Source organism: Phymastichus coffea, unplaced genomic scaffold (assembly GCF_024137745.1).
Source record: "Phymastichus coffea isolate CEN01 unplaced genomic scaffold, Cenicafe_Pcof_1.1 PCOF00104, whole genome shotgun sequence".
Classification (NCBI taxonomy): Eukaryota; Metazoa; Arthropoda; class Insecta; order Hymenoptera; family Eulophidae; genus Phymastichus; species Phymastichus coffea.
This window is the reverse complement of record NW_026706915.1, coordinates 794,698-818,418: the sequence shown is the minus strand read 5'-3', so window position 1 is coordinate 818,418 and position 23,721 is coordinate 794,698. Positions and strand designations below refer to the sequence as shown.

Sequence of the window (23,721 nt, the reverse complement as noted above, 5' to 3'; positions counted from 1 at the left end):
TTATACTCTTGGCGTGGCTCCTAATAAATAAATCGTTGGCAACTTATTGCATAAAGTTGCACTGCCGACAGAGTAATACCCTAATTGCTAAATTACGTGTTAAGCCACGAATATGAATAGAATGATTTCTGGCTGAATGATTGGCCAATGCAGGCTAATAGAGGTATCCATCTACTCTATTACATCTCGGACTGTATTGGATTCTATACAGCCGGGCGCTTACGACACTATTCACCGATTGAATGTCCTCTGCATACGTGTAAACTCGAATCCGGCTGCATAAGATATCAATGTTCATGCGCACCTAAATGCAGTTAAACTTTCAATATTTTCGCTATGTACTCAGGTCGCTGATGCGTAGGGCAACTCTTCATAACCGTCGAACGAACGGTGAAAACCAATTGAAAAATAGCATATAAAATTACATATCCTAGAATACGCCAGACTTTTCCAAATAACTTGCGTATGTGCTTATGTGAACGAGCCAACGAATTGAATGTTAAAAGCAACGAAATCCCACGGAACAGGAAATTACTTTAGCTAGTCGACTTATTAGGACAGCAAACCCGCGTGTATGGGTATAAAAAGTATGCAGATAAACTCGCGCTCTGTATAGCGAAAGCATTTTTCCTGATTTGTAGTTTGAGCTCAAGTGAAACGCTGTACAGGGGGAGTAATTAAACACACCCGAGTATACCCATAAATACGTCGGAGCGAACTGTAGTTAAATAATACTCGTCGTGCAGGGCAAACGCGAGATAACGAAAATTCGGCATAGTTTATTTGGAAGCTCGAAAGCTGAACACTTATGTGCGATTGTGGGTTAACGAACTGCGAAATAATGGCGAATGCGCGTGACCAAGTTTCGCGGACGAACTCGGTCGCGGTGCGCGCGAGCCAAAGTACGGCTATCAATCGTAATCGCAGCTCGCGCGAACGCGAGGCTCGCTCGTGAATTATTCAACAGCTCGGCGCATCCTTTCGCGAGCAATCCGTTCGGTTTCGAGTTATAGAAGCTGAGTAAACTCGATGTGTTTGCGGTGTGTGGCGTCGAGCGAGCGCCTTGCCATTGAAAACTTTTGAGCGAGATGAGACAGCTCGCTTGTTTTTAGACGCAGCGACAGGAAAAATACGACGACGAAGAAGAAGACGCGAAGGAAGAAGGCAGGTTGTTTCGCGATGGCTTGGCCGCGTCGCCTCGGTGAAGGGGAATCTTATTTATGGAACTCGCCGGTTGCTCGTCCTAAGCACGCCGACGCCAGTCGCGCGTTGCTGCTTTCTACTTGTTAATATTTGGACTTGCTTTCGTGAGAGTGAGAGCTAGGCTCCTTTGTTGGGTGATCTTGAAGGGATTCGAGTTCAACGACTTTTGGTGCGCGCGAGGCGTCGGCGTCGCGCGAAAGCTTTTTCTGCATTTACGCTTGTGTGCAACCCAATGTCTTTTCGGCGCCCGATCTTTCCCTCCCTCTTTCTTTTCTTTTCTCAATTCTACACCATTTTTTCCCTCAAAGTTCACATTAGGTGCACCAATTCCTCGAAGCACATAGCAAGCCTTTCGATGTACAAGCGTGTGGCTAATGTGACAAGGCATCATCGATATGTTCGCTAACAATTAATTAGCACGCTCCAGCATTTCTCTAAAGCGTCTTCATATAACGCTTTGCTCAACTATCTTCAGATTTCGGCAATTCATTTTTTTTCAAATTTATAATAGTTTTCGTTATTTCGTTTGTCAGTGTTGGAGAAAATTATTTTTCTAAGCCGTGAATGAGTAAAAAACAGAGACAGTCGATGGGAGAATGATCGGCTAGAGTAAAGGACAGCATGTTTAATAAATAATTTATCAAAGTGAATTTACTTCATTGTAACCTTCAAATCCCACTTGTCTTAGAGTAAAATCAGTCATTTTTTTATTAGTTATTATCTGCTAAATTATAAAGTCTTTTTAATTTTTTCAATGCTCTGGCATACCTTTGTTATCGCCAGATATTGATAGGCGATCACCGTTGAACGATGATTTCAACAATGTCCCATCTTGAGTTCAACGCATATTTTTATCTATAAATAATATTCACTCTTGATTATTATTAGTACTACGCCACTAGTTTGAATTATCTTACATTTTCGTGCAACGAAATTATGGAACACATCAGCATTGAACTCTCATTATTTGTTATTAACTAACGAATATTTGAAATGAATAAGTTATCGACAATTAAAAAGATTTTGTAATTTATAAATCAATAACTAATGAGAATAAATTGCTCTTTCTACCTTACTTTGTTTTTCGTTTTTTCAATTTTTTCATGATACTTTTCGATTATTAAAGTAATCCGTACTTATTGTTTATAATTATTTTAAACTAATACCGTCCGTGATTTTTTCTCTATGTGAAGATGTTATTAAGAACTTATTTCCTTGACACCTCACAGTCAAAAGAAAATGAAACAACTAATCGATTCTCTCGCAGACACATTAGAAATTAAAATGTTGCTCACGAGCTTCGCCATTGTCGATTGTTTTGCAAAACACCTCGAAATCTCGCGGGCGTTCACCAATAAAGCTACATAACTTGGAGCTTTGTACTGTGTGTTTGCGAAAGCTTCTTGTTCGATAAGTTTATTAGTAAGAGGCGTATCACGCGGAACAATCTCTCACGGTAAAAACACTCGGTTAATGTGACCCAGATATGCGGCAACTTAGCAATTGTCGACCATTTTTTTTTTGTCGCTTCTCAAAAGCGCAATAAAATGAGCACATACGTAGTTTGTCTTCCTTTATTTCGATCGAAGAAAATGCTTTTACGAGTTACGATGATGGTTGCCTCAGTGACGTTTATTCACGCTATATTAAACTGTGGTTATTGTCTGAATCAGCCTTCATACGGAGAAAATAACATGTTATTATGTGACCTTAATTCGCGTTAGAAAAAAAAAAAATAGAAGACGTTATTTTTGCGTCTTGGATGTATCGACCACATTCGCAAAGAGATTTATCAATCGACATTGAAAGCGAAGGAAGGTTTTTGCTTTTGTTGAGTCATTCGCATTGGCTAGTAATTACCAGAGCTCTTTAGACTAATATTGTTAAAAACTCCTGCATACATATTCTAACATTAACAAGTTTTAAATAGAGGTCAATTTGCTAAGTGGCGTAAGCAAAGCCCTTAAACTACTCTTAAAAAGTATACATTTTTTTAAATTCAGCTTGTGAAGACGTCGACCTTCTCACCCATTTTGAGAGTATACCTACCACGAGTTAAATGCCACTCGCGGCCGTAATTAAGTTTATATTCGTAGTATTGCAGGCTCATTTTGTTTTTAAAGGGTAATATCACGTCTGTAAATTGTTGTACGGAGATAATAAAATCATAAAAATGTATGATCTTTGATTTTCCAGAAATGATGCAAGGAGACTTCCTGGAGACGATCCTCGAAGAAACTTCGGACGACCTGCAAAGTGATTCCGATCGTAGTGGCACGACCTACTGGTTAGGTTCGGATTCCGAAACCGAGAGCGTAATTCACATCAAGGCCGGTCAACGTGCAGCAGGTATGAACACACTTTTGCGGCGACCCATTCTTTTGGCTCGCGAAAATCTATCGCAACGATGCCGCGCATTTAAAATATACACACGATTATGCAACGGAGATAATCACTAAGGTGAAATTGCAAAACAAAGCTAATGCTTACCGTTTAGCCTACGCGCGTATCCACTTACTACGTGTATTACGTAGTTGCCTGGCTGAATGTTGTCGTTGCGTACGCGGCTGCATGCGCGGTTGCCGTCTCGCCAGGCGCTGCGTCGATTCTATGGCTTTTCTTGTTCTTATCGCGATTCGAACGGTTTCAACAGGCTGAATTTTATGGAAAATCATACGAAATTCCTTTGCTATCGTTATTTTTGCTGGTCACTAGTGTGATTCGATAGTTCTGCAACGACATCGTATGGATTTCATTGCCGAAAGCTTGAGTGTATTATTACAACGAATGCAGCACCGCTGGAAAATACAACGTCTTCACCGTGTTCTAAGGCCGGTAATTTTACAAGAAACCAGTCAATTTGATATTCACATCGCACGCTATCTTCTCTACATCCCTTCCTGCGTAAAATAACTTTTTCGGTTCCCAAATGGAGACAAGACAAATCCGAAACGAAGCAAGCATATAATTCGACAAATGTGATCTAAGGAACGAGACGTTCGGCAAATGAAAGAGAAAAAAGTCCGTCCACCCCTCGCGATTGCGTGAAAAGAGACGCGCGCCCGTCTGACGAATATATATACACTCCGCCGTGGAGGACAAACATAAACCTCGCTATTTTTACGAATTCGCTGTACATATAAATAAACACATCATTTTTTGTTGTCGTTGTTGCTGTTTCGGTCGTCGCAGATACGCTCGCAAGGTTGGTAGTTTCGCGCGGTGCGCTCGAAGGAGTTTCACAACAATACTCGCCAGCAGGGTAGAAGCTGCGGGTCCCGTGATTCGAGCGCGCCTCGCGAAACTGGCGTGCGTACGGAACACGAGTCCGCTTCGCGCAGCCTAATTGTAAAGGACGAGCGCGCACCGATTCGTAATCGACGAAAATAAACGCCAGGAGCGATCTGGACGCCGAGCTTGACTCACCCGCAAATGCGTCGATGTATAAGGTACGAGAGACGAGCTGCTCTCGCCGTTCTCTCGGCGTCAGCTGCGTCTAGTCGCGCCGGCGGCTTCGCTCTCGCCTCCGCGCGCTACTACCTGCCTCTATTCTCACCTACCGAATACCATTCGCAATTATCGGCGAAACTTATTTCCGCCGTCGCACCTCGAATCGGCCGTCCCTAAATATAGCGTCAAGTTATACTCCGCTCTTGGTTTACGTGTCGGACAGTTGTCGACATTCACCGGACCTCAAAGTTAATTGTTCGCCCGAGAACGTGCAGCGACGAAGCGACGATCGCTCGCCAGACGGATGAGGCGGGACATTTAATTTTCAAATTAGGGACAAACTTTCGTTTATCGGAATGCCATCTCGCCGGTGCTTTTGTCAAATATTTTTTTTTCTCTTTGTACATTTACAATAGTCACTCCGTTCCGCCACAAGTTTCTCTTCGCCAAATAAGAAAAACAGAAGAGGAAAAAAGTCGAGCTCCTCCGGGAAAAAAGTCCCATTAAAACGAGCAAATTAAAAAAGAAAAAGAAGAAGAAGAAAAGTCTTCCGTCCCGAAAGTTTTTTCTCGTCGTCGTCGTCGTCGTCGTCGTCGTGACAAAAGAGAAAAGGACGCTTCAATTCGGCGACGACAAACCCAGTGGCCGATGCAAATAAAAAAAAAAGACCGACTGCTGGCCTGCGGCTACGTGGGTAAAAGAAATTATCTCGCTTCCTTAACTTCGTCCGCGGATACACGACACTGCGACCGAAACGCAATACACCTTTCGTTTGGCGCCGAGCGGTCTAATCTTAGCAGCGCCGCACGTGTGAGTTTCACACTGTGACGCGCTCGTCCGATGCACGTCGCGTGCGATTTCTCACCGATGACGCGGAGGCGAGGATCTTAATTATACTTGCGATGAATAGATGGATAGATCTGGGTTAGCGGTACGTATCTGTCTGACGCTGTTCCTCTTTTCGGGTAGACGGCCACGGTTAAGGAAATTTGAGTGGCATTGTTCGCAAGGGAGCATCGAAGCCGGTCTTCCTATGGGTATGACCGGAATGGTCTCTACGCGCGCGCGCGCGCGCGCACATGGAATTAGACGAAGCCTCTCATGTGACGTACGAGTCTCTTTTTCTTTTTTCTTTTTTTTTTGTCTCTGTTTTTGTCATCGTTTGTTGTACAACTACGATCGAATCTTTCAACGTGGTGCTTTTTAGCCGGATAAAAAATATTCTGATCGCGACGCGACGACATTATTGACTTTTCTTTCGACGCCCTGATTATTTTAATCGCTCAGCTGAAACAACTTTTGTCGACTAGTTGTCGAGATGCCGTGACGGATTCTACCTTTTGCGATCGCATTGGTAAAGGTTACGTTAGATATACTGGATCAGCTAAAATGATCCCAGTAAGGGAAGCTTTCAACGTGGCTATCGTTATTCTCCGCGGCTGTATAAAACATACACGATGCAACGTCAATGAGGTGGCTTCAACGCCCAGGTGCAACGGCCAGCCGACCAAAGTGGAAAGACCGAGCTAAGCTCCGGGCACGGGCGACGAAATAAGCGCCGAGACAGAAATCAGAGCGAGCACGCGAGTGAACGCGCGAACGGAATTGATCGGCCTCGCGCGCGCAAGCTCGCGATCAATGTTACAGCGATTCGTCGGGTGCCGACGCGCGAGCAAACGGCCCCGCGGAACGCCGACGCCGGACGCGTGCCAGACTTTTCGACTTGGCCACTCCGACGATCATCTCGAGCGACCCACATTCCCACGAGCTGATAAAGCGGCTCTCGGACGCGGATTGTCACTGACCGAGAGAGCCTCGGAACGACCGTTGATCAATCGGGCGCTAATTGTACTTTGAATGTTGATTCGCGCGCGGACTGTACCTCCGCCCTGCATCGGAGTTCGATTGGTTAACGAGCGAGTCGACCTGATTTCTTTTTCCATCGAGCGACTTGTCGAATAATAATTGGCGAGCCACGCGGTCGATCCTGCAAAGCGACGAGTCCATTGCGAGTGCAACGTACCGGAGCTCGAGAGACCCGGGTAACGCGAGCGCGCTGCTACTACCGCGTGCCGTCCCGTCGAACGATTGAACGTCTCCCGAGCGGCCATGCCGCAGCATCCCCCTCCGTTGCGTAATCCCAGTGGCCCACTTTGAGCCCTCTCGATCGGCCGTAACACGCGCACGCTTGCGAAGCTCTTGCGCTCGTAGCCCTACTGGTCGAGAACGTCCAGCGAGATGGTTGAAGAGCAGCAAGCTCGAACGCAAAATGACGAAGGCCGACGCGAAAATGTAAAAACAAAAATCAATGTTTGCAGACGGTGTCGGTCAGGACGGCAGTGGTAGCGAGTGCAACTCGGTGGTGCCAAAGAAGCGCCGGCGCAAGAACAACGAGGCGCATGGTGGGGGTGTAGCAGCAGCGGCGGCGGCGGCGGCGGCGGCGGCGGCGGTGGCAGCGGCGGCGACGGCCGAGTGCTGCTCGTCGTCGGGCAACTCGTCGCGCTCCTCGTCGCTGCTGCAGTTCGAGTCGCTCGAGCGCACCTGCGCCAGCTCGGGCCCGCTGCTGCCGCACACGCCGCCCTTCGACTCGCTCGACTCCCAGCACGGCGCTCGCCGCCGCGAGTTCGCCGCCTCGCCCGACAGCCTCGAGCTACAGGACCACTACTCGCTGTTCAACGGATGCGCCAGCGCCAGTCTGCGCCCCTGCCGCAGCTTCGAGAGCCTCAACGACAAGGACCACCAGCAGCACGCCTCGTCGCCCTCGTCGTCCCTGCTACTGGCCAATGGATTCGCCTACGGCAAGAACTGCGATCTGTCGAGGCTGGCCAGGAGGCCCAGGTCGAGGCGAAGGTAAGACAGCGAGCGCTATCCGCGGCTCGCGCGCTGCTGCTGCTGCTGCTGCTGCTGCGCGAGAGACGAGGGAGAGGGAGGGAGAGAGAGAGAGAGAGAGACAGAGCGAGCACGTGGTTCGAGAGCAGCGCGCATGTGCTCGGCGAAAGAGCGCACTGGAAGCGCAGGTCGCCGCGCGTCCGCACGAGCACGCGAGCGCGCCAGCGATCCGATGCAGATCTCGCCGCATCGATTTAATACCAGTTGCAACCTTCGCTTACTTTCTTGCCTTCCTTCTTTCTCCTCGGTCGCCTTTCGAACGAGTTCGCCTCGCCAGCAGCGGTCACGCGACAGCCCGATGCGCGGCGCGTCGTTGTTTGTTGACAGTGCCGCGCGATCAGTGGACTCTTCCCTCGCGCACGTGGCACAGCGCGCAGTGCTCGTCGCGAGGGTGACGCGTGGACCTTGCTGTCGCGCGCGGAGGATGTACTTTCGGAAATTGTCGGTTTCGTGGCGTTCGGCGCGAGATCCATCCTCGCGCGTAAAGAACCGAACGGCAATCGAAAAGTTGGCGAAGCGCAATAGAGAAATCGTTCGCTGTATCGCCGACGAGAAATAGAAGCGGCGACGAGTCGATCTCTCTCGCGCGGCCAGCGAAATGGCCGCAGCGAGCCGTGTCGCAACGACGAGGAGCTTTCGAACGACGCGCGTGCGCTCGAAACGAAACAATTCGTCGGCGGCGATTAACGGCTCCGAAACCTTGAGGTGCGAGATGCTCGTTTCGTCGAGTTGGCTCTCCCCCGACGGCACGTGACCCGAATTTTTCTTGGCGCGGATCGCGCGCTCCGCAGCCCGCCGCGTGTCAAACTTGACCCTGACGGGGCACGCGCGCGTCGCGAGCGCAGCGGAACGACCAGGAAAACCCATCCGCGCGTGCACAGGAGAAGGAAGGAAGCGAGCGTGCGAGCGAGCGAGCGGCACGGCTCTCTTGGCTTATCTCTGTGACGTCGGAGGCGAGTGGCCCACATCTCTCCCGTTTATAGCCGTACGCACTAGCTATGAGCGCCCGGCTCGAACGAGCCAGAGAGAGAGAGCAAAGTGCTTTTGTCGACCGCGCGCGCGGAACTTTATTGGCGGCTCGAGTGCGCTTTCTCGCCAGCAGCTTTCTTAATCAATACTTACTTTACACCGATAAGATTTTGATAAGCCTCGATCAACTCGAACAGTTCGTTTAGTCGAGAGCCCTCTCGTTCTCTCCCTCTCGCTCGCGCGCGATTTACAGACTGTGTGGGATGGATAATAACTTTCGTCAGAGTGCACTCGGTCGAGCGCGCGCGCGCGCGCGCACGCGATAATTTCAACCGACGTCAAGATGCTCCGATCGTTATCAGAGGAGATTCTATGCTCGAAAAGCGAGACGCGCGCCGCAGGTGTATAGCAGTGTTTATTTAAAGCAAGCCAACTTAACGAGCATAGCGTTGTAAGCATGCTAAATATAAAACGACCTTTGGTTTTGAAAGAATTAGAAAAGAAAAAAGGCTGCCGTTGCCGATTATCGCGCGGTCGAACGAGCGAGCGAACAAGCGCGCGATGGCTGCCGATGCACGCAAGCTGGAACGAAGCCGGAGCGCAGGCTCCATCGGCGCGCGCGCCCATGAAAAAGCCCGCTGTCTGAACGCAACGTCTGTTTGCACGCGCGCGCAGGGATCTCTGGCACCTGAACGACGCGGACAACAATTCCTCGGACTACTCGGACGATCGGCAGGAGGACTCGTCGTCGAACCTCAGCGAAGAAGACTTCAGCCCCTCGCGGTACAACGAGGTCGATCAGCTGTTAGTCTTCGGCGTCGATCCGAGCTCGGGCTACGGCCACTCGGCGTCGCTCGACTGTCGCAACAGCGTCGATTTGCGCGAGTTCGGCCTCGACTCCGACGACGAGCAGACGCGTCGCCAGTCGACCCTCCTCGACCTCAAGTCCGGCCTCTACGACTCGGCCGACGAGTTGTCCGACTACGACGAGATCGATCCCTCGGTGCAGCTGCGACGAACGCCACGGCGAAGACATCATCATCACCATTCGCATCGGCATCACCATCACCATTGCAGCGCCAGCGCCGGTGGCAGCGCTTGCAATTCCCTGCAATATAGCGCCGTCGATCCGAGATACAGCAGCAGCAGCGGCGGCGGCGGCGGTGGCGGCGGCGGCGGCGGCGGCAGCGGTGGGGCGAGCTTTAATTTTAGATTCGCGGACAAGTGGCAGAGCGCGCCCAGTCTGCCGGCCAGCCTGTTGGAGTCGACGGCGTTGAGTGCCAGCGTCGTTGCCATCGGTGCAGTCAGCGTACCGGTCAACCTTGAGCTTTGCGGTCGCGATGAGCGCTTGAAGTCGAGCGACGACGATCGCGACCGCGACCGCGACCGCGACCACGACCGCGACCGCGACCACGACCACGACCACCACGACCACCACGACCGCGACGACCGCGACGACCGCGACGACCGCGACAACCACGACGATCACGACGAGCACGATCGGGTCGGGGCGGCGGAGGAGGTGGTGGCGGTAGACGAGCAACGCGATCCGGAGCACGTCGAGGACCAAGAGGTGGTGGAAGAGGACATGGCGAAGATCGTTACAACGATGAACCACGACTGCGCCATACCCGAGGATAGCGACATCGAGCCGGGCAAGACGATCGGCGAGGAGAAGGCGAGGATGCGAAAGCGAGCCAAGGAACTGACGTGCTCGGTGAAAACGCAGCCAGCTCAGCAATCCGGCATAGTGATGACGCCGAGCAAAGTGAACGAGGACGAGAAACAGAGCGTCTTGGAGGACAAGCCAGTGCTCGCGACCACGACGGTCAAGACGCAGGACCGGGTCGAGAAGGACGTGATGGAAATCGCCATCGCCATGGAGAACGACGTCGACGAGGCCATCCGCCAGCTGACGAAGGAAGTCGAGGAGGCGAACAGCAGCGGCAACATGACCAACGTGGACGAGCTGACGGCGGCCTTGGAGAGCGCGCAGCAAATGAAGCAGGGCCTGCGCCGACAGCGCGCCAAGAAGAACGCCAGCTACGAGTTGGCCCAGCAGTTCAACGTCGACGAGTCGAACGTGAAGCGCAAGTACCGCGACATTCACCCGTCGATCGACGAGGCCGGCGAGGCCGGCGCGGCCGGCGCGGCCGGCGCGTCGCCGCGCCCGCGGCGCCCGCTCAACAACGCCAGCTACGAGCTGGCGCAGCAGCACGACTGGATGAAAAACCTGTCGTTCGGCTTCGGCAAGCAGATCTACCGCATGGACGCGTGCGAGGAGCTGCCGGAGCCGTCGTGCAGCGCCCGCGCGTCGTCGGCGCAGCTGCGGGTCAGCGACATCGTCGAGGAGATGGCCGTCGGCTCGGCCTCGAGCCTCGCCGGCGACGCCGTCGCCAGGGGCGCGGACGACGCGTCGCCCAGCCGGAAGCCCGCGGGCCCGAGGAGGCAACCGCCGCCGCTGGAGGAGACGTCGCTGCTCGACCAGCTAAAAAAAAACTCGGATTCGTCGGCCGCTGGTGGCGACGAGGCCAGCAGTAGAGCACCGACGGCGAGCGCTTCGTCCCCCGGTCCCGCGGCAGCGGCCACCGCCGCCCTGGACGACGAGACGGATTACCCCTGCCTGCTGGAGACGAAGCCGATCGACGCCGCTTGCGCGGAGACGAGTCATCGTCACCTGTCGCTGTCGTCACCGTCGCCGCGCTACTCCCGCAGCTGCGAGGACGTGCAGTGGAGGAAAGAGAGCCGCGAGTGCCGGCGCGAGCCCCCACCACGCTGTCATCGCGCCGCCGCTGCCGCCGACTCGCAGCAGCAGTCGTCCGCTACGCTCGGCGGCGGTGCCCTGCTCAGTTCTCCAGCGACAGCGTACGAGCAAGAAGCCAACACGGTGCCGCGCCACAACGAGATGTCGGCCACCGCGGCCAAGCGGCTCGCCTTGTCGGGCGAGCCCGCCATCAGGACCACCAGCAGCATGAACGCCCTCAACACCACCGGCAGCAACGCCACCGACAAGGAGAAGAAGAAGTCCGGCTTCGGCGGCTTCCTGCAGCGGTTTTCCAAGTTGCGCTTCAGTGGCCGCTCCAAAGTGCCTCACTCCGAGAGCTCTCGCGTGCAAAAGAAGCCCGCCGCCAGTGTGAATGGTGCTGTGCCGAATCTCGCGGCCACGACACCGAGGAAGAAGAACAACGAGCCGGATTACATCATAATACCGCTGCATCCGCCGCCCGAGGAGCTCAAACGAGAGGAAGAGCTCAGGCGGCAGCAGCAACAGGAAGCTGAGAGAAATGTTAGGTGAGTTATGTATCTAGTTGCGTTTTTTACTTCTCCCTCCCCCCTCTCTTTCTCTTTGTGCATCACAGTGTATGTCAACGCACACGCGATCGCTGTTCAATTATACACGCAGATAGATACACTCTAGCTGTGTGTACGCACGCGTACATTGCTACAGCCGAGGGCGGCGTGAAATAGGCGTTGACTCACCGCCTGCGAACGTAAACAATGCCACGCTCTGCTGTTCCGACGCTCTCTTTCTCCCTCCTCGCTTTTTCCGCCTGTGCACCTCTCGTATTTTTGAGGTCCACGTCGATTTTCTCTCTTTCTCTATCTCTCTCTCTCGCTCTCTCTCTCGCAAACACTCGCAGCTGATTTACGCCTTACCTATATGCGGGCATTTGAAGTCGGATGAAAGCAGGCGTTTCGTCTTCCTATTCGGGCACGCACGCACACACACATGCGCGCAGGGAGTCAAGGAGAGAGCGAGAGAGAGAGAGAGAGAGAGAGAGAGGGGAGTGTCCAAGTAATCGGCTTAAGTTGTCAAGGGCCGCGACGTCGGTAAACACGGCGCGTGAAACATTTTTCGAGTCCGCGGCGACGATGCAACGACGACGACGACGACGACAACGACGACAACGACGACAACGACGACGACGACTCCTGGATAAATATTTAACGAGCAACTTCCGCTCGACGGAGAAAGAGAGAGCGTTTTGTTTACGCTCGGTCGACCTCAATTGTAGATTGTGTTGTCGTCGTCGTTTGACGCCCCCGAGACACCGCCCCCTGTTGCGCACACCGCCGCGCCGCCACCAAAGCGCACGAGATACGAGCATTTTTTTTTCGCGCACCCTCGTCTGCATGAATGTTGTCTTGCTGTTACACGCATGTTTGTTCGATTAGACGTTTGTCTACGGTATAGCGAATCATTTTTTTTCCTTCAACATCAACGATTTCATTACGAGATCTCAAGTAGCTATCGTCGCACGGCGAAGAGCATTCCATTTATTTACTTCGTCGTAATCTCACCTGCGAAAGTGCATGGACCACTGCGACAGTTTTTTATCATCATCAAGAGCACGTTATGTACATTCAAACACACGACAATCAAAATCCATTAGCTAAGTATATTCGTTTTACGCAAGTTTGTCTTTATCTCCTCAGTGTTTCTTTTCTTTCTGTCCAAGTTGATCGAAACATGTACAACAACAAATAAACATGCTCTTGTTGTAGGTAATTAAAAATGACAGATAATCGTCTAGACGAATAAAACCAACTGACTGAGCCTCTGCCTACAAACCTCGTCGGAAGACGAAATCGACGACGATGACGACGCAATCGCATCCATACCGGCAAGACTACGTCAGACTGAAAAAAAATACCGACCTACACGCTACAATTATTATTGCAGGCTCTCCCGCAAAAAAAACGGCTTCGTGATTCTCGCTTGTGTTTCTTTCGGCGCAAATCGCAAAAAAAATAATGTTTTTTCTACGAATACCTAGATCATAGATATATCACGTAGGGAATTTTTTGAACACCAATACAAATCTAAATATATCACGAAAGGCCTAATAGCTCGTCATGCTATACAACTCGTCGATGCCACTCCTTATTCCGGAAGCTTTCTTTTCCGCTCTCGAGAATTCGTGAGCGCGATGCCGTGCTTCTTTTTTATTTATTTATTTATTTATTTATTTATTTTTTCGAAATTTTCATTTACTTTTCGAGGGGTGCATTTCAAGTGTTAGCGCGCGCGCGTGTTTAGCATCCGCGTGAGAAACGACGAGTGTTCTGTTTTATCTCTTCGTCAGGGGCAGCAGTCGAGAAGGAATGCGTTACTGCGGTATATATGCTCTCTTGACACAGACTCGAAACTACATTGTTTGGAATTTCTAATTATCGCTGAGCATACGAATATATCGTTGAAGCCGTAACCTTTTCCGCTGTCGACCAAATAATACGATAATTACGGGCTATTTGATTTTTTATCCAGCCTAGCTAGTTTTAATGGCACAACGATGCGCATCGATCAATACGTATTCTTCTTACCAAGATTTCTCTTTAGAAACTATAGGTTTACGAATTCTTCTCTCTGTATCTTCGAAACGCAAAATAATACTAGAATTTTCATCCGCAATAGGTACTATTGGAAGTTAAAAAAAACTCTTAAAAACTCCACGATTGTGCAGTTCTATCACTCGCACAAGTCAATTATAGGAAAAAAGAAGACTCGCAAACACTTCATTGTCATCACCGTCGAAGGCAGCAATAATAAATGAATCGTCGGTCGCGCGTGCGGGACAAAGGCAGAATCCCCTAATCAGGGCGCGCCAATTCTCGTCACTCTTGACAATGTGATGACCGGCTAACGGTCTTCCTTTCTCTCTCTCTCTCTCTGTCTCTCTCTCTCTCTCTCTCTCAACTCTACTTGGAACGTGAGCGTATGAATCGCTGCGGCGGTATTCCTCGAGACTCTGTGCCTGGCATTCATTCGGAGGACACTCGCCGTGTACGAATTTCAAGAGGCGCACGTGCGCGCGCACAATTAGCGTGCGCTGCGATTTTTAATCTGGAAGCTACGCTACGGGGGAAACTTCAAACGAAATCATTAACTTTCGCGCGAGAGCCTTAAAAGGCTCCTGCGGGCATGTGTGCGTTTCATAAAAAGAGAATTTCGCCGTAGTGCCGTTTCGCAAATGTCGCGAGAGGCTAAAATACGTAGGCGCGCGCGCGAGCTATATAAATTGACGTTCATTGCTCGGATACATACTTGCAATTTATCGCCGCCATCCAATTTATCGCTTTAGAAAACCTTCCCGTTCGTACTTTTCGTTTTTCCTTTTATTTTATATCTCATTGTTGAGTTCTAATTGGCTCGTGTTTGTCTCGCTTATGTCACGCGAAGGAGTCAAGTCGTTGGCGATTCGCGAAGCATCATGCGCGCGCGTGTACGTAAAGCCGAAGCGACTTCCGATGACGACGGTGACGCAAGCTATGCTGAATTAATCAAGGTCGCCGCGCTTTTCTGTGATTCACCCACGGGAAAATTCCATAGGCGTGCGCTACGGAACCAGCGAGACTGCGGGCAAAAACGAATTTTTGTTGTTGTTTCTCGCGTCTTCTCGCTATTACATTATCCGCGCGGAGGGACCTCGCACGGCGTATGTTTCCGTCGTGCCAATTGGCATACGTCACGCAGCGATGACGAAAAAAAGAGTAACGATAAATCAAGTATCACTGGAGTAGTCGTGCGATAGTGTGCTTCCTACAACGAGTCTCAGCACCGAGATAATACATTTATTGACACTGCCAGGGACGAGCCACCGAAACTGAGACACAGAGACACGGACAAAACGAAAATGTGAGTGTACCTTATCGCGGGCCAAGGTCAATCATCGTCGAGTTCGTCAATAACGAGAACACAACAAACCCAACCCAACCCAGTAGGCTTCGAGCCTCTATTCGTTAATCTTCACTTGCGCGCACTTATATGGTTAAACATGCACGCGGAAGATTATCGCTGCGCGACCTTCTTTCCCGTCGAAGCCTCGCATCGCGAAATTGATTTTCCTCGTCATTCGTCAATTTTTTCCGTGTGTTTTTTTTTCCTACGCATACAATCGAATTCGTCGTGATTTTGCCGCGCGGCTTCGCTTTTTCTTTCGAAGCTCGCCACTTCGTTTTCGTTTCAAGCTTGCGACGCCGACCTGAATTTTACCATTGCTGGGAAATTGACGGCCGCTATTCTGTCGTTCTAAAGAGGAGAGGAGGGAGGGGGGGTTACGTAATTTTTGTAGGTGCAAATGTTTTTTAGATGGAAGTGAACTTTTGTATTACGAGCGCGACTTTGTGGTTGACCGATATCAACTAGAAAGCGCAAAGAAAGCGAGGACCACAAAAAATAAAGCTCAGATTGAAAACGATAATTGTCGCAACGAACTTTGAAAAAGTATGTCACTCGGCTTAGTTTAGGTATAAGTTAAGAGGCGATTAAATAATGTATAAAGGCGATAGAGTTTTTCGCGTTGAAAGATAGGGATCAAGAGACAACTCGCCAGCCTATTCAGCGCGTGGCGCAACGTAGACAAGTCGCGGTATTCGAATTTCGTCGCGCGCGGGATCAAGCGGTCGATCGATCGATTGGCCTCTGCGCGGGTATATCGTTACGCGCAGCAGCGACTACGGAGGGGAAAAGAAAGGAAAGCGCACAGTGCTGTGGAAAAAAGGTCGCGCGCTCGATTCGTATAGTTGACGACGATCGAAAGTGCAAGCAAAAAATAAATAAATAACAACAGACGATTCGTTGCCCCAATATATTGATGTCTTTGATAACGTTTGTAATAGATGAATAATAACAATAGAAAGCCTAATATCCGTAGCCTTATGAAAAAGAAAACATTCTCCTAATACACACTTCGATTATAAATAATAAGTGTTTAAAAAGCTCTTTGACATTCTTCTATGAAAATCTACTTTCTTCTCTGTGCGCATTGTTATTATTGTTATTGTTACAATGCGAGAGAGGAATTTATTCATCTCGTAAGTATGCTGTGAACGTATGCGTGTGAGTTGATTGATCTGCTTTATAATCGACGAGATGCCGTAATTTTTTTCTTTTTTTTTGGCACTGATCGACGACTATGATAACAAAGAGAGTTTGCGTGCTGGGCGCGACGAAAAAAGATTTCTTCTTCGGTATATGTTCTTTGTCGGCTTTTTTTTTTTATTGTATTTTCCGGCACCCCGGAAACGTTAATTTTTAAAAAAGACATTTGTTAAAGTCATCAACGACGTTTATACAGAATTAATAATAACGAAAATGACGATGATAAATATTATACATTTCAATTTTTTATAGAAATATTGCCACATGTTAAAACAATGATAATATTATACCTTATGTTTAAAATATAGAGGCTGTCCGCATAATGTACAATGCAGGACATTTACATTGTATTTTAGTAAAAAACTACTGCAACGTATGCTGTTCACAGACGCAATAAGTAACGGGAGACGATATTTGTAGCTGACGCGACACGCATTGAGATTTTATATCGAAAAGTAGGAAAATATCGTGAAAGGCATGATGAGATTCCAGAGACAAATGTAATCTTAGCAGGCAGAAAGAGAAAAGGGAAAGAAGCGATGAGAAATAAATTTAACTTTTGAAATAATGACTCGGTGTTTGAATTGAATCCGACGTAGACTCGCACCCCCTTGAAAAAGTCGACAGCGCCTCGAGCGACTCGAGCGACCGGACGAGGGAGAAAGGGTAGCGCCCGTGAATCGATGTTTGTCGCTCGAGGGGTAAGTAGGGTCGCTCGAGCGAGCGGGCAAGTGAGACTGGATTGAGCGACAGAGCGCGTCTGCATTTGTGTTTCAGCGCGGGCAACGGGAGGCCGCCAGTGTGCAGGAAGCCGCCCCTGCCGCCGGGGAGCTTGCGCGTTGGCTCGGGGCCGAGCTCCGGCGGGGGCCAGACGACGCGCAGACGCGCCGCCACGGACCTTGGCAACCCGGCGGCCATCGAGATGGCCTGCAAGTCGCGGATGGTGGAGTCGCGCGAACATCATCGCGAGCGGCCGCTCGGCCTCCTCGAGACGGACCTCGACGCGCCCGAGGAGGAGGCCGCCGCCAAGAAGGCCCGCAGCCTGCTCAACCTCAACCACAACCAGCACCAGCACACCAACGGCCACCACCACAACCACCACCACCACCACCACCATCACCACCACCACCAGCAGCAGCACAACCTTCAGGTCGACGAGCCGCTCGACGAGTGCGACGCCTGCGACGATGTGACCAATGGGCATGGCACGCACCACCACCACCATCACCATCACCACCGCGCATCGCAGGAGCAGACGGCCCGGCCGCACAAGTCCATGGAGTTTCTGCTCGACAAGGAGAACCTGCACTTCGTTAAGGTATGCGCGCCCTGCTACTCCCCGTCTTCTTCTCATCGATTTTCCCTTCCTTGCTCCGTTTTTTCTCGTTATGCTCTCTTCCTCGACAAGCAGGCCAATTACATAACTGCCAGTGCTGTTTCGCGGCCGGCTTTGCCATTAGTCTCCGCTCGCTCGACGGCCAGATGCCGAGAGCGAGAGAGATGCAAGGCTCGTCCACGGCAGCAGCGACAATGCTAATCCGCGGGATAGATCGACGGCAGCCTTGACCCGGCTGCTGCCGCGCTATCGATCTCATCGGACTGGTCCGCCGAACGGGACTTGCAGCGGTGTTTCGCAAGACGACGCTTAGCCTCGGTCTCCACCTCGACACCCCTCGCGATGCGAAGCGAAGCGCGAAAAATGAGCTTGCACGAGTCGCGCGCGCGCGAAGGTGCATTGCCGTTCGGACTCTCGCTGTCGCAAGCTCGCGCCTGCGGGCGTCGACCTCTCCTCGGTCTGCTGCCTTGCCGACGACGTTCGGAGGCATCGCTCTCTCTCTCTCTCTCTGCACACACGCATAACCGATGGGAGTCGGTGTTTACACGCGGCGCGCGGAGTCGAGGAACCGCTGGCGTTGTTTGTCTCTATTTCGCTCGACAGTATCCAGGACAACCAGAAGGGACGTACGTAACGCGTGCGCGCGCCTGCTCGCGCTCGGAGCGTTGCGAGCGAGCGACTGTCTCTCGGTTTTTTTGCTCTCAGTGATGGTTCGCCGACGACGAGGTGCGCGCGCTCGGGCTGCTTCTTATTCGCGACATGAGACCTCTGCCCTGGGCTCTCACCACTCGACGTCGCCGCTGAGAGAGGCATGGAGCTTCAGGTAGGACAACACGTAGACGGACGGGCCGCGTCGACGTGGTCTCGATCTGCTCGCGATGCTCGCTTTGCGCCCCCCTCGCGGCAATCAACGACCAGCCCACGCGGTTCTCCTGCGCTCGCACGGTTCTCGACGACTCGGAGTTGCTCGGAGCGACAAGGCCGCGTTTGCGCGCGTATGTGCACAGTTTACAACAGACAGAGAGAGAGAGAGAGAGAGAGAGAGAGAGAGAGAGCGAGAGAGAGAAAGAGAGGCGCGCGTGAATGGGATCGATTATCCGCATAACCTCTCGACTCTCGCGCGCGCTCGCACACACACGCATACTCACTCGCTCGCTCTCTCGCGATAAAACGTGCCAAAGGAGAACAAGATTGCGAGACCTCTACTTGATTACTGGGGAAGATTGATCTGCTCGGAGAGTTTATAAATATGTATCTGTATAGTGAGTGACAGACGCATCGCACAGTGCTCGGCTTTGTGCAGTAGCAGCTCGCGAGAGATCGATTCCGCGGATGAGACTCGACAGAGGTTACAACGTCGTCAGATGTGCGGACGTCTGTATTGCTCGATTGTGCTTTCGGTTATCAAGTGAACCTCACGCACACGCGCGCATATATATATATATGTATACGTATATATGTATGTATGTAACGTGTCAGTTTTGTACCACTAATTCTTCGAAAGCCGAATCTGCTTCCAATCAGTTTTTAATTTCAAACTGCTTTATTTGCGAACGTATTTATCGTTTTAATACGAATCGTCAAAAGGCTGCACTGTTTTCTTCCAACGCGAACGCGTCGATCGCGTAACGAAGGCTGACTTCCGTTCGAGCCCGTTAAATCTATGCGATAACCTGAAAGAACTTAGTGGGCGTTTGTAAAACGGACAGCCTCCCTCAGGGAGCGCGAAAACATTGACGCGCGCTTATAGTCGATAAAAGAACGAAACAAGAGTGCCCGTCGCTGCGTGCCGGAGAGCTTTTGTTGCGTGAGAAAAAGGGTCCGCCGAGTGTCATCGACGACACGTTTGCAAGCACACGCTACTTCGAGTGGCAAGTCGGTCAGGATGCGATCGGGGCGGGCGACTTGAATTTTCGATCGATTTCCCTCTTGTCGGAACGAGTTGCTCGTGCGCCAGATAACAATGCTGATTGTGTAATTCATCCGCTTATCGCGAAAACCGAAAGGAAATAAAAGAAAGAAAAAATCGATTGCGCGATAGCCGTTCAACGATGTAAGGCGCAGAAAAGCTTGCTCGGAAAAAAAGGCATTATCGTAGCGCGCTCTTATCTCTTCTCATTTCCGAGCAAGAGGAACTGCGCGGAACGTCCCTGGATGATCATAGGCCGAGATTTTTCAGCCGCTCTCCCCTGACCGGAAAAGCGCAATGTCTGTTTCTCTATCTCTTTCCTTCCTTCGGATGCGAAAGCTTGGCCACGGGGTTAATTGGGGCGCGAGAGAATGGCTAATGAGCCACACAACCGCCACCACCGCGCGTCGTCTCTATTTTTGGCTCGATACTCGTCGCACGAGGGCTGGCTATGTATCTCTCTCGCGTCGGGGATACGCAATAACGCGCATCCATCCAAAAGACAAAGAAGCCGAAGTTCCCGATGAGCTTCGTTATCGTTTTGTTTTGTTTTTTTCTTGTTCACCGGCGCACGGTCCACTGCAAACTCAACGCCGGCACACCGTCCGCGAGCGAGAGAGGAAAAAAAAAGCTTATTTGCCTGGTCGGATCTCCGTCGAAACCTTACCGAAATTGCCGTTGTTGCGCAAGCTCTCTTTTTGCACGACATCGAAGCCCTTTCGTTTCCGCTCGCTGCATTTTTCCACGCGGCACGGGGCGTCCGCGTAATCGCGTGAACGCGTCATCGACCGGATCGCCTCCTCTCTCTCTCTCTCTCTCTCTCTCTCTCTCTGTGTGTGTACTTTTCATAGAGAAAACCTCGTGTTCTCCCTCCTCCTTTTCTTTTAGTAGCCTGTACTTCGCTTGTGCGCTATGCGCCAGCCCCCGGAAGTTTCAGCGCTCGTCGCGTTTTCGATACTTGTCCGACGACGTTACGTCATTGAAAGTGGAATAAAATTACGTCGCCCCCGTCGTCGATCGTTAACTTTGTCTCGGGCACTGACTACCGTCGTTTTTTTTTTTTTCTTTTTTTCAATTAACACCGACATCGAATCTCCCACGAGTGACCTATTTCGCACGACCTTCTTTTCTGCAACACGATGGCCGCAATGCCGAGTGAACCTTACACGCGTGATAATAATAATAATAATAATAATAATAATAATAATAATAATAATAATAGCGATGGGAAAACGGCGATCAAACGATGCCTTTTTCGCGCGGCCGCGAGGGAAAGAAAGAGCAAGCGAGCTTTTCCTGGCAGTGACTGCGACAAAAGAAACGAGCAAAGCTGCCCACTACGGAGGTTAATTCATCCGCGTACTCGTTCGGATTTTGGCCGCGCCAATTGTAATATTCTCACGTTGAATTATCTCGAGCGCAAATTCAGCATAACAAAAGCGATTACTCAAAATCGAGCGCCTCGAGAGCAGCGAAGCTCGCGAGAGTTACGATGGTAATTGCAGCGCCTCGACCTCGGAAGGAAGTGAGAGCGGTGTTTTCTACGACAAGCAAAGTAGCCGTCGAAGGCATCGTCAGAGAATTCCAAGTAAAGACGAGAAGGAGGAGGAGGAGGTGGAGGAAGCGGGAGAGCACGAAGCCAGGGGGCACGAACGAGATATCGCAACGATAATAGCCGCGTGGCCGGTCGGCGGCCTATCGATTTCTCAAGCTCTTCCGGAGAGCGGCAAATGGCAAAGGCGCGCGTGGGCGCGAACGCGGCTGGATGGTCGATCTCGTCGCTCGCTGTCGTTGCTGCGCCTATGGGCTGGCGTAGGCGAGCGGCCCGTTGCGCTATCCCTTCGAAAGCTCCCGCGCGTGGAAACGGCCGAAGTGGGTCGGCCAGAAGTTTGCTTGGCTCGGTCACAGTTTACCGAGCGTTTCGCTTTCGTGCCAACGTCGATAATGACGTGCGCGCGTGTCATTTCCATTAGCGTCGCCGCGCCTCGGATACGCCGTGAAACTCGCGAACGACCGACTTTAAACGACGAAAATTCTCGGAGAGTGGCCGTTTGAATGGCAGTCGCAGTAGCCTTTTCAGCGGGGGAACGAGAGGGGAGAAAGTTTTCATCGGAAAAGTGGTACGGCCGCGCCATTTCTCCGGGACTAGCTGCGAGCTCCAATTCAGCTCGCCGAGGCCAACTGTCTTTTCCTCTTCGTCCTCCTGCTCTTCTTGAAAAAGCTCAAGGTCGCGCGCGCGCGCATCGACTCGCGGCCAAGTTCGCCAGTCGACAGTCGCGCCAGAGCGAACCTGACAATTGGACGCGCGCGTTTCAAATGCATTAGAACGTCAGCGCGACACGCGTCGCATAAACATCAGAGAGATAAGTGAGCCTCGAGGCATTAGTCGGTTTTTCATCGTCGGGGCTTCCACGTCGACTGGCATTCGGACGCGTATCGCGTTTATCGGAACGCTCGCGACGTCGTCGAGGTTTCGACGGTCGTGCGCTCGCTCGTGGGTTCGCGATACGTCGTTATCGCGCGCTGCAGATAACGCGCACGCACGTTCGACGGACAAAGCCGCGCGCAGCCTCCCGAATGGCCGAGAGCGGAGAGAAGATATATCGACATCTCCCTGACGCTCTTCGCGCACCACGCGTTCCCTCCGGGTATTATCGATCTCCGCGTTGCTCGCGAGTAGCTGCCTTGGCCTTCGAGAGAGAGAGAGAGAGGGATACTTCGCCGAGAGAGGGATACCGTATCATCGACACCTCTCCGAAAATTATAAGCAACGCGCAGCGAGCTTCCGCGAGTCCATATCGCGTTCACACTCTCTCTTTTTTTCTCGTACACAACGCGTTCGTACGGCTGGATAATATGGGTCAGCAGTGCGCGCCTACGCTCTTTCTTTTTCTACGTCCGCGTGGCGTCCTCGGCCGACGATCGTCGATCGTTTCCTACTTCGCTCGACACCTTTCCTTTTTTCTTCGTCTTTTTCTTCTTTTTCGCAACTCGAACGAAAGCCAAGCGACCGTCGCAGCTGCTCTTCTTCGCTTTAGCGGGCGCCAATTGCACTTTACGACGAGAATCGAGCACGCGAGCGGACGACGGGCGGACCATCAGCGTGACGAAAGTGTCGAGGTTCCGTCGATGACGATGCTCGAACGCGACGCGTGGACGGAACGAGCGTACGTTATCGAGAGGCGAGCCGTCGTCGTGTACTTTCCGACGCACCTTCGAGGCCGACCTGTCTGCCACTTGCATCGATGTTGACCGTCGTCGCCGCGACAACGGAACGACACGACGCAATTACACTCGTTAACTGGACTGCGCGCGTCGCCTCTTCCAAGGCGAGTTCGAATATAAAGAACTCGCTCCGTTGAAGCTTGCGATCCTCGTCGAGTCGAGTCCCGCACCTAACCCAGCCCCTCTTGTCTTTCTGTTACAGGTGAGTCGAACGAGCATCGATCACGTCAATTACTACGGCAACGTAAGCTCGAAAATAGCCGGTCTGCCCGCTCGAGAACCAGATTTCGCTCGTCGTTCGCAATTAATTCCCATCCCGAGAGCGAGGACTTCCGCGCCCGTCTGCCGCCGCGGCTAAATAGGTGTCGCCGCTCGATCTTGCCGTGACTGCGCAATTTGGCCCCGGGCTGTACGTCAAATTGCAAGGCCAGCGGAATTCAGCTTCCTCTTTCCCTTCTTTCCCCGAGCGAAACGCGAGATTTGCTTGTTTTCGCTCGCACTCGGAAGGTAGAACGCGCGCCCGTCAACAGTAGCTTGCGCAAGCTCGTCAGCGCGAGCTAAGCGCTGATATAGGCAAGTCAATGGCGAGCAGTCGAATCGTACGACGCGACGGCGCTGCCGCGCCCGCGTCTGTGTGTAACGATGCTGCAACTGACACGTGTCACGTCCAAGCTGCTCGCCGGCTATTAATAGACCAGCAGTGCCAGACCGCGAGAGCCAGCTATTAGCAGGAGTCATTTCACGCGCGTTACAAACGTAATTGCCGAACGGCTCGCTCGCGCTCCCGTTCCCTCGCGCGACGAAGGCGCCCTTCGCTCGACGGGGCGCCCAACGTCGGACCGCCGTACTGGCAACGCG

At 51.8% G+C, this 23,721-nt stretch overlaps 1 protein-coding gene across 6 annotated transcripts in view; it reads left to right on the top strand.

Annotated features, from left to right (window-relative positions):
- The window catches only part of LOC131670208 (uncharacterized), a 60,495-nt gene that overhangs the window by 16,509 nt on the left and 20,265 nt on the right, over positions 1-23,721 (top strand). For all 6 annotated transcript variants that reach the window (XR_009302430.1, XM_058945616.1, XM_058945617.1 and 3 more), the window contains exons 3-6: positions 3,400-3,552; positions 6,972-7,503; positions 9,187-11,802; positions 17,171-17,711. Coding sequence is in view for 5 of the 6 variants with exons in the window: in XM_058945616.1 (XP_058801599.1) it covers positions 3,400-3,552; positions 6,972-7,503; positions 9,187-11,802; positions 17,171-17,711 (3,842 nt within the window). In the remaining variant the exon portion in view is untranslated. The remainder of the gene's footprint in view (positions 1-3,399; positions 3,553-6,971; positions 7,504-9,186; positions 11,803-17,170; positions 17,712-23,721) is intronic.